The 13,125-nt window shown below is 49.7% G+C and overlaps 1 protein-coding gene across 3 annotated transcripts in view; it reads left to right on the top strand.

Moving 5' to 3' along the window:
• Nucleotides 1-114: 114 nt before the first annotated feature.
• LOC147253927 (oxysterol-binding protein-related protein 10-like) overlaps nucleotides 115-13,125 on the top strand; it is a 46,593-nt gene continuing 33,582 nt past the window's right edge. For all 3 annotated transcript variants that reach the window (XM_086219292.1, XM_086219291.1, XM_086219293.1), the window contains exons 1-3: nucleotides 115-464; nucleotides 10,755-10,933; nucleotides 12,249-12,328. In XM_086219292.1, coding sequence (XP_086075418.1) covers nucleotides 256-464; nucleotides 10,755-10,933; nucleotides 12,249-12,328 — 468 coding nt within the window. In that variant the 5' untranslated portion in view covers nucleotides 115-255. The remainder of the gene's footprint in view (nucleotides 465-10,754; nucleotides 10,934-12,248; nucleotides 12,329-13,125) is intronic.

Genomic DNA, 13,125 nt, shown 5'->3' with positions numbered 1-13,125 from the left:
TCGTGGGGCTGAGGTGCTGCATCACCAGCTCCCTGTGACTGCTGTAGGGGGTGGATCCCTGATTGGGGGAGGGACCAACCCGGGATTTCCAAAACAAAATAAACGCAGCTACGTCACGCGGGGGGGGGGGGGTGCATGGAGCGCCGCAGTAAATAAGTCGGTGCGTCCCTCCGCTGAGTCTTAGAACGCAGCTCCCAGCCGGTGGCCGTCCTCGTGCACCCCCAGCACTCGGGTTTGTGTACCGGCAGCAGCGACATGAGCTGGTCAGCGCGGCGGGAGAGCGCTCGGTCCCCGGGCAGGAGGCAGAAGAAGTGTGCGGGACAACCGGGCGGCGCGGCCGCTTTGGAACAGCGTGCGGGACCCGGGAACGGCGGTGCGGAGCGGCAGAGAACAACCCGGAGCAGGCGGCGCCTGGAGGGGGTCCTGAAGAAATACACCAACCTACTGCTGGGCTGGCGGAGCAGGTGAGAGCCCCCCCCCCCCCCCCCCCCTCTGTGGCACGATAAGGTTTTGTTGTTGTTGTTGTTGTTATTATTATTATTATTATCATTATATTATTATTATTATTATTATTATTATTATTATTATTATTGTTGTTATTATTATATTATTATTATTATATTATTATTATTATTATTATTATTATTATTATTAGTTGTTGTATTCCTGCAAGTTTCTCCCGCTTGTGTGGGATCGTCCTGCTGCTGCTTGCTCAGTGATCGAGACACCCACAAACATTCCTGCCGAAACAGAGGAAACCCAGCGGGCTGCTGGGTCGCCGGGCTGCTCGGATCTCTGCTCGGATCTCTGGTTGAATCTCTCCTTGGATCTCAGCTCGGATCTCTGCTCGGATCTCTGCTCGGATCTCTGGTTGAATCTCTCCTCGGATCTCTGCTCGGATCTCTGCTCGGATCTCTGCTCTGATCTCTGCTCGGGATCTTTTTAGTTTTGTTTTGGTTCATAAATGCGACTCATATTGAATGACGCTGTGGGAGTGGAGCAGCTCCTGGTCACGCAGCCTCTCACCCAGGTCACTGACACAAGACCGGGAGAGGTACAAAACCATCTGTGAAAGTCATGTCATGTAGGACGTGACGTCAGTGCTCAACACACTAGTTCGTCATGAGAATTTAGTTGGAACTCAAGCGTGCAATGTAAGAATGACGTAAGCTAGAAGGGAATCACCTGAGAATTAGGATTCAGAGTCAGGAGTCGTTGCTGCCAGGGTGGACCGTCTCAGTCCCTTCAAAACCAACACGCACGTACACACACGCACGTACACACACGCACTCTGAGCTGGCCTGATGTCTCAGTGAGAGGAGGTGGGGGGGGGGGGTTGCAGGGCTTTCCTGATCCTTGATGACTCATTCGGTGGTTCTGGACACACAACCGCCCACCACACACACACACACACACACACACACACACACACACACACACACACACACATGCTCACACACTCCTGAGTAATGAGCTCCATGATCACTCTTTGACAGTTTGTGATATGACGAGCTCTCTCTCTCTCTCGCTCTCTCTCACACACACTCTCTCTCTCTCTCTCTCTCTCTCTCTCTCTCTCTCTCTCTCGCTCTCTCTGAGTCGTCGTTAAGTTAACATTAAATTTTAGGATTGAGCTTCTCAGCGCGCCGTGCAGCTGTTGGCTGTGGCGGTGCAGCAGTACATCCCCAGATGTGGTGATGTTTAGTTTCTGCAGAACAAATTTACTCCAAAGGGACCGTAAAAGTACTTCATTTTAGCACCTACTTGCTCTTTTTGTAAACGTGGTCTCACCTGCGACCTGCAGCAGTGGTCAGAACATTCACCCGCAGAGAGGAGTTTGACTGCCTCAGGTGCGACCGCTCACGTTCAGCATCACAAACCTGGCGTGCAGATTTGTACGGCAGAACCATGACACCTGTTTTTAAGTGGGTTATGTGTTTATCTGAGTGTCTGACCCTCCAGGACCCGTTCACACTGCTGCGGCTGGTGCAGCTCCTGATCATTGGTCTGAAATGTGTTTGGAAGCTCCGCTTGCTCTTGGATGTATAAATGCAATGGTTAGCAGTACAAAGCTAACCTTAGCCTATAGAGGAAGCCCCACCACTGTCACTTGATGCGTCTCTGGACTCCACGTCTCTGGACTCCACGTCTCTGGACTCCACGTCTCTGGACTCCACGTCTCTGGACTCCAACCTTCCAGAAGACATCTTATGATTGTTTGGACTCTTTCCTGACAGAGTGGGGGTGTCATTCTGAGCTCAGCTCTCCTTTTCTATGGAGCACACATCCATGACCATCCTTTGTTCTCCTCAAGCCTCCAGTCTGTGAAGACCCACAACTGTGTCCTCTCGCACTCCCCTCCCATCTCTCCTCTCTCACTCCTCTCCCATCTTTCCTCTCTCACTCCTCTCACCTGTATCTCCTCTCTCACTCCTTTCCCATCTCTCCTCTCTCACTCCTCTCACCTGTATCTCCTCTCTCACCCCTCTCCCATCTCTCATCTCCCACTCCTCTCACCTGTATCTCCTATCTCACTCCTCTCCCATCTCTCCTCTCTCACTCCTCTCCCATCTCTCCTCTCTCACTCCTCTCAGCTATATCTCCTCTCTCACTCCTCTCACCTGTATCTCCTCTCTCACTCCCCTCCCATCTCTCCTCTCTCACCCCTCTCACCTGTATCTCCTCTCTCACTCCTCTCACCTGGATCTCCTCTCTCACTCCCCTCCCATCTCTCCTCTCTCACTCCTCTCACCTGTATCTCCTCTCTCACTCCTCTCACCTGTATCTCCTCTCTCACTCCTCTCCCATCTCTCCTCTCTCACTCCTCTCACCTGTATCTCCTCTCTCACTCTTCTACCATCTCTCCTCCCTCACTCCTCTCACCTGTATCTCCTCACTCACTCCTCTCCCATCTCTCCTATCTCACTCCTCTCCCATCTCTCCTCTCTCACTCCTGTCAGCTGTATCTCCTCTCTCACTCCTCTCACCTGTATTTCCTCACTCACTCTTCTCCCATCTCTCCTCTCTCACTCCTCTCACCTGTATCTCCTCTCTCACTCCTCTCACCTGTATCTCCTCTCTCACTCCCCTCCCATCTCTCCTCTCTCACTCCTCTCACCTGTATCTCCTCTCTCACTCCTCTCCCATCTCTCCTCCCTCACTCCTCTCACCTGTATCTCCTCTCTCACTCCTCTCACCTGTATCTCCTCTCCCATCTCTCCTCTCTCACTCCTCTCACCTGTATCTCCTCACTCACTCCTCTCCCATCTCTCCTCTCTCACTCCTCTCACCTGTATCTCCTCTCTCACTCCCCTCCCATCTCTCCTATCTCACTCCTCTCACCTTTATCTCCTCTCTCACTCCTCTCACCTGTATCTCCTCTCTCACTCCTCTCCATCTCTCCTCCCTCACTCCTCTCAGCTGTATCTCCTCTCTCACTCCTCTCACCTGTATCTCCTCTCCCATCTCTCCTCTCTCTCACTCCTCTCGACTGTATCTCCTCTCTCACTCCCCTCCCATCTCTCCTCTCTCACTCCTCTCACCTGTATCTCCTCTCTCACCCCTCTCCCATCTCTCGTCTCTCACTCCTCTCACCTGTATCTCCTCACTCACTCCTCTCCCATCTCTCCTATCTCACTCCTCTCCCATCTCTCCTCTCTCACTCCTGTCAGCTGTATCTCCTCTCTCACTCCTCGCTTGATAGGCTTTGAGTGTGAAAGATTTTGTTTGATTAAATCCTAAAACTTGAACAGCATCTTTGAAAGGATGCACACATGACACCAATGCAACTCACATAAAGGGATGAGAGTTGCTGCTGACTTCTGCTGTGATAAGACAGCAGAGCAAGATGGTGTCTCCCTCCTTGTGGAGGTGTGGAGGACACCTGTGGATCACAGGTAACAAAATCCTCCTGAAAAAACAAATCAGGCAAGGAAACAGGCAGAACGGGAGGGCACCTTCTGGTTTAAAAGGTCAAGCAAGGCACCAGGTGAAGCGACAGAGCTCGCGCCAAAGCAGCACTGCTGCAGCGCATTCTAGCTGCAACTCTGCTGGCTGTGCAACATCCTGGAGAGGCATGCAGCTGAGGGAGTTGTTGTTGACATAGATGAGGTGTGTCTTCATCACCAGGCAATCAACGCCGGCAAGATGGATGTGACACTCGCGTCTATGGCTGACTTCTGCTGACTTCTGCTGTCCTCTCACCTGTATCTCCTCACTCACTCCTCTCCCATCTCTCCTATCTCACTCCTCTCCCATCTCTCCTCTCTCACTCCTGTCAGCTGTATCTCCTCTCTCACTCCTCTCACCTGTATTTCCTCACTCACTCTTCTCCCATCTCTCCTCTCTCACTCCTCTCACCTGTATCTCCTCTCTCACTCCTCTCACCTGTATCTCCTCTCCTACTCCTCTCCCATCTTTCCTCTCTCACTCCTCTCACCTGTATCTCCTCTCTCACCCCTCTCCCATCTCTCGTCTCTCACTCCTCTCACCTGTATCTCCTCACTCACTCCTCTCCCATCTCTCCTATCTCACTCTTCTCCCATCTCTCCTCTCTCACTCCTCTCACCTGTATCTCCTCTCTCACTCCTCTCACCTGTATCTCCTCTCTCACTCCCCTCCCATCTCTCCTCTCTCACTCCTCTCACCTGTATCTCCTCTCTCACTCCTCTCACCTGTATCTCCTCTCTCACTCCCCTCCCATCTCTCACTCCTCTCACCTGTATCTCCTCTCTCACTCCTCTCCCATCTCTCCTCCCTCACTCCTCTCAGCTGTATCTCCTCCCTCACTCCTCTCAGCTGTATCTCCTCTCTCACTCCTCTCACCTGTATCTCCTCTCCCATCTCTCCTCTCTCTCACTCCTCTCACCTGTATCTCCTCTCTCACTCCGCTCCCATCTCTCCTCTCTCACTCCTCTCACCTGTATCTCCTCTCTCACCCCTCTCCCATCTCTCGTCTCTCACTCCTCTCACCTGTATCTCCTCACTCACTCCTCTCCCATCTCTCCTATCTCACTCCTCTCCCATCTCTCCTCTCTCACTCCTGTCAGCTGTATCTCCTCTCTCACTCCTCTCACCTGTATCTCCTCACTCACTCTTCTCCCATCTCTCCTCTCTCACTCCTCTCACCTGTATCTCCTCTCTCACTCCTCTCACCTGTATCTCCTCTCTCACTCCCCTCCCATCTCTCCTCTCTCACTCCTCTCACCTGTATCTCCTCTCTCACTCCTCTCACCTGTATCTCCTCTCTCACTCCCCTCCCATCTCTCCTCTCTCACTCCTCTCACCTGTATCTCCTCTCTCACTCTTCTCCCATCTCTCCTCCCTCACTCCTCTCAGCTGTATCTCCTCTCTCACTCCTCTCACCTGTATCTCCTCTCCCATCTCTCCTCTCTCACTCCTCTCACCTGTATCTCCTCTCCTACTCCTCTCCCATCTCTCCCCTCTCACTCCTCTCCCATCTCTCCTCCCTCACTCCTCTCACCTGTATCTCCTGTCTCACTCATCTCCCATCTCTCCTCTCTCACTCCTGTCTTGCTCCTTGTGAATCAGATATCTGACTGTTACTTGCTGACTCTGAAATCCTCAGGTGAGCAGCTGAGGCAGTGGAAGCGTCCCAGACAACGCCTGCTGATGAACCCAGCAAACCCAGATCTCCTTGACCCCAGATAAGGGGTCTGAAGTTTTTTATAATCTTGTGAATGCAACACGCCTCCATAGACGCGAGTGTCACATCCATCTTGCCGGCGTTGATTGCCTGGTGATGAAGACACACCTCATCTATGTCAACAACAACTCCCTCAGCTGCATGCCTCTCCAGGATGTTGCACAGCCAGCAGAGTTGCAGCTAGAATGCGCTGCAGCAGTGCTGCTTTGGCGCGAGCTCTGTCGCTTCACCTGGTGCCTTGCTTGACCTTTTAAACCAGAAGGTGCCCTCCCGTTCTGCCTGTTTCCTTGCCTGATTTGTTTTTTCAGGAGGATTTTGTTACCTGTGATCCACAGGTGTCCTCCACACCTCCACAAGGAGGGAGACACCATCTTGCTCTGCTGTCTTATCACAGCAGAAGTCAGCAGCAACTCTCATCCCTTTATGTGAGTTGCATTGGTGTCATGTGTGCATCCTTTCAAAGATGCTGTTCAAGTTTTAGGATTTAATCAAACAAAATCTTTCACACTCAAAGCCTATCAAGCGGGGCGGGGCATTACACTCAGCCAACTGGTGCTGGGCCTCTTTTTGACCTTCTGCCCTCCGCATGTTTAATTCTGTCAACAGACTATTGAAGCCCAGTTGTTGGGGGATCCATCACGACCAAGGCCTCTTCACTAGCAGCCCACTTATCTTCTTTCTCTGCTGCAACAAGCCACTGCACACGCTCCCAGCCGTCTCCTCCCGCTGCCTGCAGGCTTGAGTCTGTGGAGCAGCTCAGAATAAAGACGCTGCGACTCACAAGTGGGTCTCCGAGCAGAGTTCAAATAAAGGACTTCACTGTGGGCTGGCAACAAGTGAGCAGACAGGCAAAAAATAGGTAAATCCTTCCAAGGGCAGGCAAATGGGATCATGGGAAGGCAGAGTGGGTTTTTATGTAATCTGTCTTTAACAGCCAACACAGATTACATTTTTTCAAAAGCAATGCAGCACTTCCTAACTAACCAGGAAATGGAATGAATACCATGTAAACAAGAAGAATGTGTCGACTGTTAATAGAGGCCTTGTGGAAAGTTTTAAACATTTAATACACGGGACGGATGGCGACCTGGGGGCCATGAACCATGCCAGCCTGTGAGGCCAAAGGCTCAAAGAGAAGCTGCTGGAAGACTCGGACATTAAACAGTCTGACAGAGAACAAAGGGAGAAACAGAGTCGGCACGCATGGCCGACTGATTATCAGCGCTCATTAACCAACTTTCAATCATGAACTGACCACATTGAATAAACATCTATTTAGATTCAAGCTATGTCTGTGACCCATTAGTAGGGTTTTACTGATGTCGTACCAAACAAATGTTATATAGCCTTATGTGATAGTCAGAATTATCAGTTAATTATGACCATTTCTAGTGGGATGAGTGACTGAGTGAGAGGAGGAGGAGGAGGAGGGTCAGGGTTGGAAGTGACAGGAGGGAAAACCAGACATTTAATGGAGAGAAAGATGCTCAGGTCTGACAGGCATGTCAGCCAGGGGGCAACCATTTCCCGTATTAAAGCTCTTATTGCATTACATCACTGCTAAATTAATCCCTCAGCAGTCCACTGGCCCAGCGGCCGCCTGTTCTGGAGATGTCTGACGAAGAGAGACACCTGTAGGTCAGGGAGCCTTTTCTCCCTCGCAGGCAGAACGAGTGAAAATTTATGATAATAGACCAGCTCACCATGTAATTACAGTAACGATTATCATGCTGTTATTATAATTTATCTCAGAACCCCAAGCAGCTCAGAGGCTTTCAGCCCATGTCTGCTTCAAGATTAAGCAATGTTTTGGTTGGCTTGAATGTGGAACAGCAACTGAGTCCTAAAACCCAGAAATACATAAATATCTTTGAACGTCCTGTTCCCTCGTTACCGCGTGAGTGACAGTTTGGGGTTTTAAGATCTAATCCAGACTGGTGGATGTTGGAGGTTCAGGTCTACATCAGATCCTCCAGTAAACACCAGACCGGTGGATGTTGGAGGTTCAGGTCTACATCAGATCCTCCAGTAAACACCAGACCGGTGGATGTTGGAGGTTCAGTTCTAAATCAGATCCACCAGTAAATACCAGACCGGTGGATGGTGGAGGTTCAGTTCTACATCAGATCCACCAGTAAACACCAGACTGGAGGATGGTGGAGGTTCAGGTCTACATCAGATCCACCAGTAAACACCAGACTGGTGGATGGTGGAGGTTCAGTTCTACATCAGATCCACCAGTAACACCAGACCGGTGGATGTTGGAGGTTCAGGTCTACATCAGATCCAACAGTAAACACCAGACTGGTGGATGGTGGAGGTTCAGTTCTACATCAGATCCACCAGTAAACACCAGACCGGTGGATGTTGGAGGTTCAGGTCTACATCAGATCCTCCAGTAAACACCAGACCGGTGGATGTTGGAGGTTCAGGTCTACATCAGATCCACCAGTAAACACCAGACCGGTGGATGTTGGAGGTTCAGGTCTACATCAGATCCTCCAGTAAACACCAGACCGGTGGATGTTGGAGGTTCAGGTCTACATCAGATCCACCAGTAAACACCAGACCGGTGGATGTTGGAGGTTCAGGTCTACATCAGATCCACCAGTAAACACCAGACCGGTGGATGTTGGAGGTTCAGGTCTACATCAGATCCACCAGTAAACACCAGACCGGTGGATGTTGGAGGTTCAGGTCTACATCAGGTTGCTAACAAGAGTCTAGAGGAGCCTACAGAGGTCGTGGAGGTCATTTAAGGTCTTCAGGGGAAACACAAGACGCCTGGATCTTGTATTTGTAATATTTCATTGTAACCTTTATGCTAACATTCAGGCTTTCTGGAGTTATGCATGATCATGTGCAAAACTAACATGACAACATAGCCACTCATATTAATCTATCCCTATAGCAATAATTTCCATTGGCTTTAGTGATTTGTTTGCTGCTTTGTGTGTCATGAAGACTGACGACGAACTCAGGGCTGTGTTAGGGTTCGGAGCTCCTGGGTCTGCTCCTGGGTCTGCTCCTGGGTCTGCTCCTGGGTCTGCTCCTGGGTCTGCTCGTGCTTCCTCTGTTGAGTATCCAGGCATTGAGCTCAGCCCTGCATGCGTCAGCTGCATGTGTGTTTGCAACATTGCAGGAGTGAAAGTGTTCACCCAAAGTGGAAACTCATGGTGCGGGCATCAGACACCTGTGGGACCATAGAAGAGTCCAGTGAGCTGAGGTGATTGTAGCTGATGGCTCGGATAATGAGTGATATGTATTTTCTCTGCTATAGCATGTTGTTATGCTGACACGTGACTCCCTGCCGTGTTCCATGCTGACAGAATGTGCGTTACACTCCAGACGGCTCCCCAACACTCACATGTTCCACAGCTGAGGATGTTCCCGACTTTTGTGTGCATCTCTTGTCGTTTGGTGGAAGAGGGAGGACTGACTTGGATCTTCTCCTATATTCAACCTTCTTTCCTTTCATCCCTGCAGCGTCTTTCACTCTTTGCACTCATTTACCCCCCCCCCCCCCCAAGTCGGGCTCATCTGTGCCCAGAAATCTGCTCCTTGACCGTATTAAAGACTCCATAGTCAAATCATTCAGCCCTAAGTTGCATATGAGCTCCAGCGCGGGAGAGGTAATAAGATCTGTCACCACCAGAGAAGCAAAATCAAGTAGCAGGAGTTGTGTAACCCACTCACATGCCAGCGTCCAAAAGCAAATCTCCATCATGAAGTGATAAATTTGAGACATTCCTGTGACAGTATTCACTTTTAATTAGAAAACCATATTGAAATAATAATGGTGTGATTTTGTGCCAGTCAAGTTACTTTTAAATTTGCGTCTGAGTGATCCGTGATGAAATGACCAAGATATTTAATCTCATTGAACATTGTCACAGAGTTTAAAAAAAAGGAACAGGAAACACAAACTTCCTGTCCTCTTTATTTGGTGCAAGCATCATATCACCACACAGGCGAGTGTTGTAACTTCTGTACTACTACTACTACTACTACTACTACTACTACTACTACTACTACTACTACTACATATAACTCGGTATCAGTGTATGCATTTGCAGCCTGGACAGTAACTTTCCCTCCAACACTTTATACTGGCTAAAGCAGTTGGCTATAATGACCATTATTGTTCATTTTACCAGCATTGTCACCACGGCGACAGGCAGAAGTGGTGCTGATAACATAGAATCCAGTAAAAATGTCATTATTAAAAAGCAACCAACAAAAAATATCACTGAGATGATTTTGGCAGATATTGCAAGATCATTCTGGATTTAGCGGGAATGGTGATTTTTTTTCCTTCTGATTTTAATTAGAGAAAGCATGAGGTGTGTCAACCTCCCACCTAAGCCACGCCCCCTTTCCTTCTATTCATGCTTATGGTTGGAACCAATGTTGGTGCAGACACAAGGACATAGCCTGAAGCCTGACAAGGCTTAGTCAAGCATTGTGTGAGATATCAGCACCATTTTCTACATCATCATGTCATCATCTTCGCCCAGCTGCTGGATCAATATCAATCATCCCTCACCCTTGTATCAGCCACTTATCCATCAGGTCATGTCAGCAGTTCCAGCAGGGAACCCCAGACCAGCTCTGACAGGGGGATCCCGAGGCATTCCCAGGTCAGCGTGGAGGTGTCGTCCCTCCACCTGGTCCCAGGTCGCTCCTGTGGCCTCCTCCCAGCTGGACGTACCTGGAGCACTTCCCTAGGGAGGAGCTCAGCTGGCTCCTTTCATGCTAAGGAACAGCGGTTCCAAACCGGATCTCTCACGGATGATGGAACTTGTCCCCTCATCCCTCAGGGGAATGCCAGCTTCCCTCCTGAGAAAACACAAAAGCTGCTGCAGGGGGGCGCCCCTCTGAGGAATCAGATTTATTATGTTGGTTCTGAAATATTCTGTTCTGATTGAGCTGACATGAAATCAACATGGAGGGATTTATATTGTATGATGACGGCTGCTGTATTCTTGCAGGTGAAGGGAGCCAGAAAAATAGAACATCATCTTGTACCTGTCTGCTCCTGTTCTCTCTGGTTCTCCTTATTTCACCATCACTTCTCTCTCTGTTGCAGATATTTTGTTCTCGACCCAGAAGTTGACCAGCTTCAGTATTACCGAAACGAACTGAGTCGAAGCCAGCGCCCTCCCCGAGGGTCCCTGGCTCTCCTTGGGGCAACAGTGGTCTCCAGCGATGAGTTTCCCTACATGTTTACTGTTCAGTCCAGGACCGGGGACTCTTACAAACTCAGAGGTAAGAGCCTTGAACACATAGGTACAGTTCAGGTACCTGCAGCTCTCTTGAGCATTGAAACCCATCCGTCCATCCATCCATCCATCCATCCATCCATCCATCCTCCATCCATCTATCCATTCATCTTCTCCCTCTTCTCCTGTTGAGGGTGGTGGGGGTGGAGCCTATCCCAGCAGCCTTCCCCCTGGACAGGTCACCAGTCCATGGCAGGGCCAACACATAGAGACAGACAACCATTGGCTCTCCCAGCCACGCCTACGGTCAATTTAGAGTCTGGATTAACCTGGTCCCTCTTGATGTCTTTGGACTGTGGAGGAAGCTGGAGTACCAGAGAGAACCCAGCAGGAACAGGGAGAACATGGAGGCTCACCCAGAAAGACCCTGTGCTGCAGCCGGGGCTCCACCCACAACCTTCTTGCTGGGGGCCACAGGGAGGACCACTGCTCCACCGTGCCGCCCTCAATGAAACCCACAGAGCAGAAACTCTTGACCTCCGTGTCCACCCTGTACGTTCTTCAACCGAAGCACAATAAACATTGAATGTGCAAAGCATGATTGATGTCAGTTTCCCAGCCCTTGCCTGTCTCTGCATTTGGGTTAAATTTCCTCCCCACAGCTGTGAAAGCTCCAGTATTTTCTGCTCTCAGTTCTAAATACACTTCTGCAGATGCCCTTTCTGTAACCCAGTCATCTAAAAACACAGCGCTCGAACAGCGAGTTAAAAATTCTGCTCCTCTACAGGAAGCAACACATCTTGACTCAGCTGAGCTTCTTTTAATGAAGGGTTCTCACAAAGGTGGAGCAACATGTTTGATTGTTGGCGTAGCAGAGTACCGGTCAGCTGATGAGGAAGGAGGGGCGTTGGGTCAATAATCTCAAGGGTTATTCCCTGGTATTTGACACTATAACCTCCCTGTCTAGGAACTGATAGTTTCTAAATTTCTTGTTAATGAGTCAGAATGTTCCTGATGGAATTGCTGGTCTGACTGATTGTTGCCAGAGTTTGGTTAAGCAACCAGTTTAACTTATTAAACTGAGGTCACCTATTTCCAGTTATCGCTGATCTTGTTTCAGCAACCTTACTGCAGCTGGCAGAACTCCCCTGATATTCCTCATCAATGCAACACGCAGCGGCAGCTCAGAGCTCAAAGTTCATCGTGTGTTTGTTTGGGGTCTTTTCATCAGAGGCGTGGACTCTACCGAAGACGGTCACAAGGACAGGTGTGACTGACGTGTCACCTGCATCCTGCTCACACAGTTTGACACTGAAGGAAACTTTCATTTTGACATTGCAATGACGTTCTGTTTTTCCCAGCGTCCGATGCTGAGGAGCAGGAGTTATGGATGACTCAGCTTCAGCTGTGCTCCCGACGCCACTCTGACAGCAGTGCGAAGGTAAACACACACACACACACACACACACACACACACACACACACACACACACACACATACTGAGACAAAAAGTCATGTGCTGCAAAGGTCATGGTTTGAATTTGGCATTGATCCTGACCTTTTCCTTCCATCTTCTCATTGGACGGAAGCTCCTCCAAATGTACGGAGAGGTTTGGTTCCTGGACATCATGGAGCCTGAGTGTTTTTCCCTCCACCTGCTTGTAACCCAGAGGTTTATTCCATCCTTCTCTCGGGGCTGTGCTGCTCTCCTCACCGGTCTCACTCATGTACCCCCTGCCACCAGGTGCATTCAAAGCAGTGCTTTCCTGTGAAAAGAAAAGTTTAGAGCACATCTCCTCTTGGTGGACAAGCTGCAGAAAAATATTAATAATAATAATATTAATAATTCCAGCTATGTGCTTTGATGCTCCACCAGATCACCCATTTTCCCCTGGTCTCTCCTCCCTGCTAAATGCTTTAGTTTGGCTTTTTGTTTATGTTTTGGTGGGATTTGTCAAGGTTTCATGGTTGGGCAGAAGACTGGCACATCAGGAACAGTTTGGAACCAGTGGCGTGGATGTAAAATCAGACATGGAAACAGGAAGCCAGTTTTACGTAGTGGCCAACATGTAGAACCCGTCGCTCACAAGCCGCTGACTTTAAAGGCCTGGTGCAGGTTGGCTCGGCTGCATTCTGACTTCCTCCACTGACCCTTGACCCTAAACATACTGAGCCTGTAACGGCTCCTGATCAGGAGGCTGGCACCTGGCATGGAAGCCCCACCCTGTGTGTGACGT

Source organism: Aulostomus chinensis, chromosome 11, assembly GCF_037954235.1.
Source record: "Aulostomus chinensis isolate RoL2024-O1b breed Wild chromosome 11, RoL_Achi_v1.0, whole genome shotgun sequence".
Classification (NCBI taxonomy): Eukaryota; Metazoa; Chordata; class Actinopteri; order Syngnathiformes; family Aulostomidae; genus Aulostomus; species Aulostomus chinensis.
The sequence above is the reverse complement of the archived record's forward strand: the minus strand, read 5'-3'. Positions and strand labels throughout refer to the sequence as shown.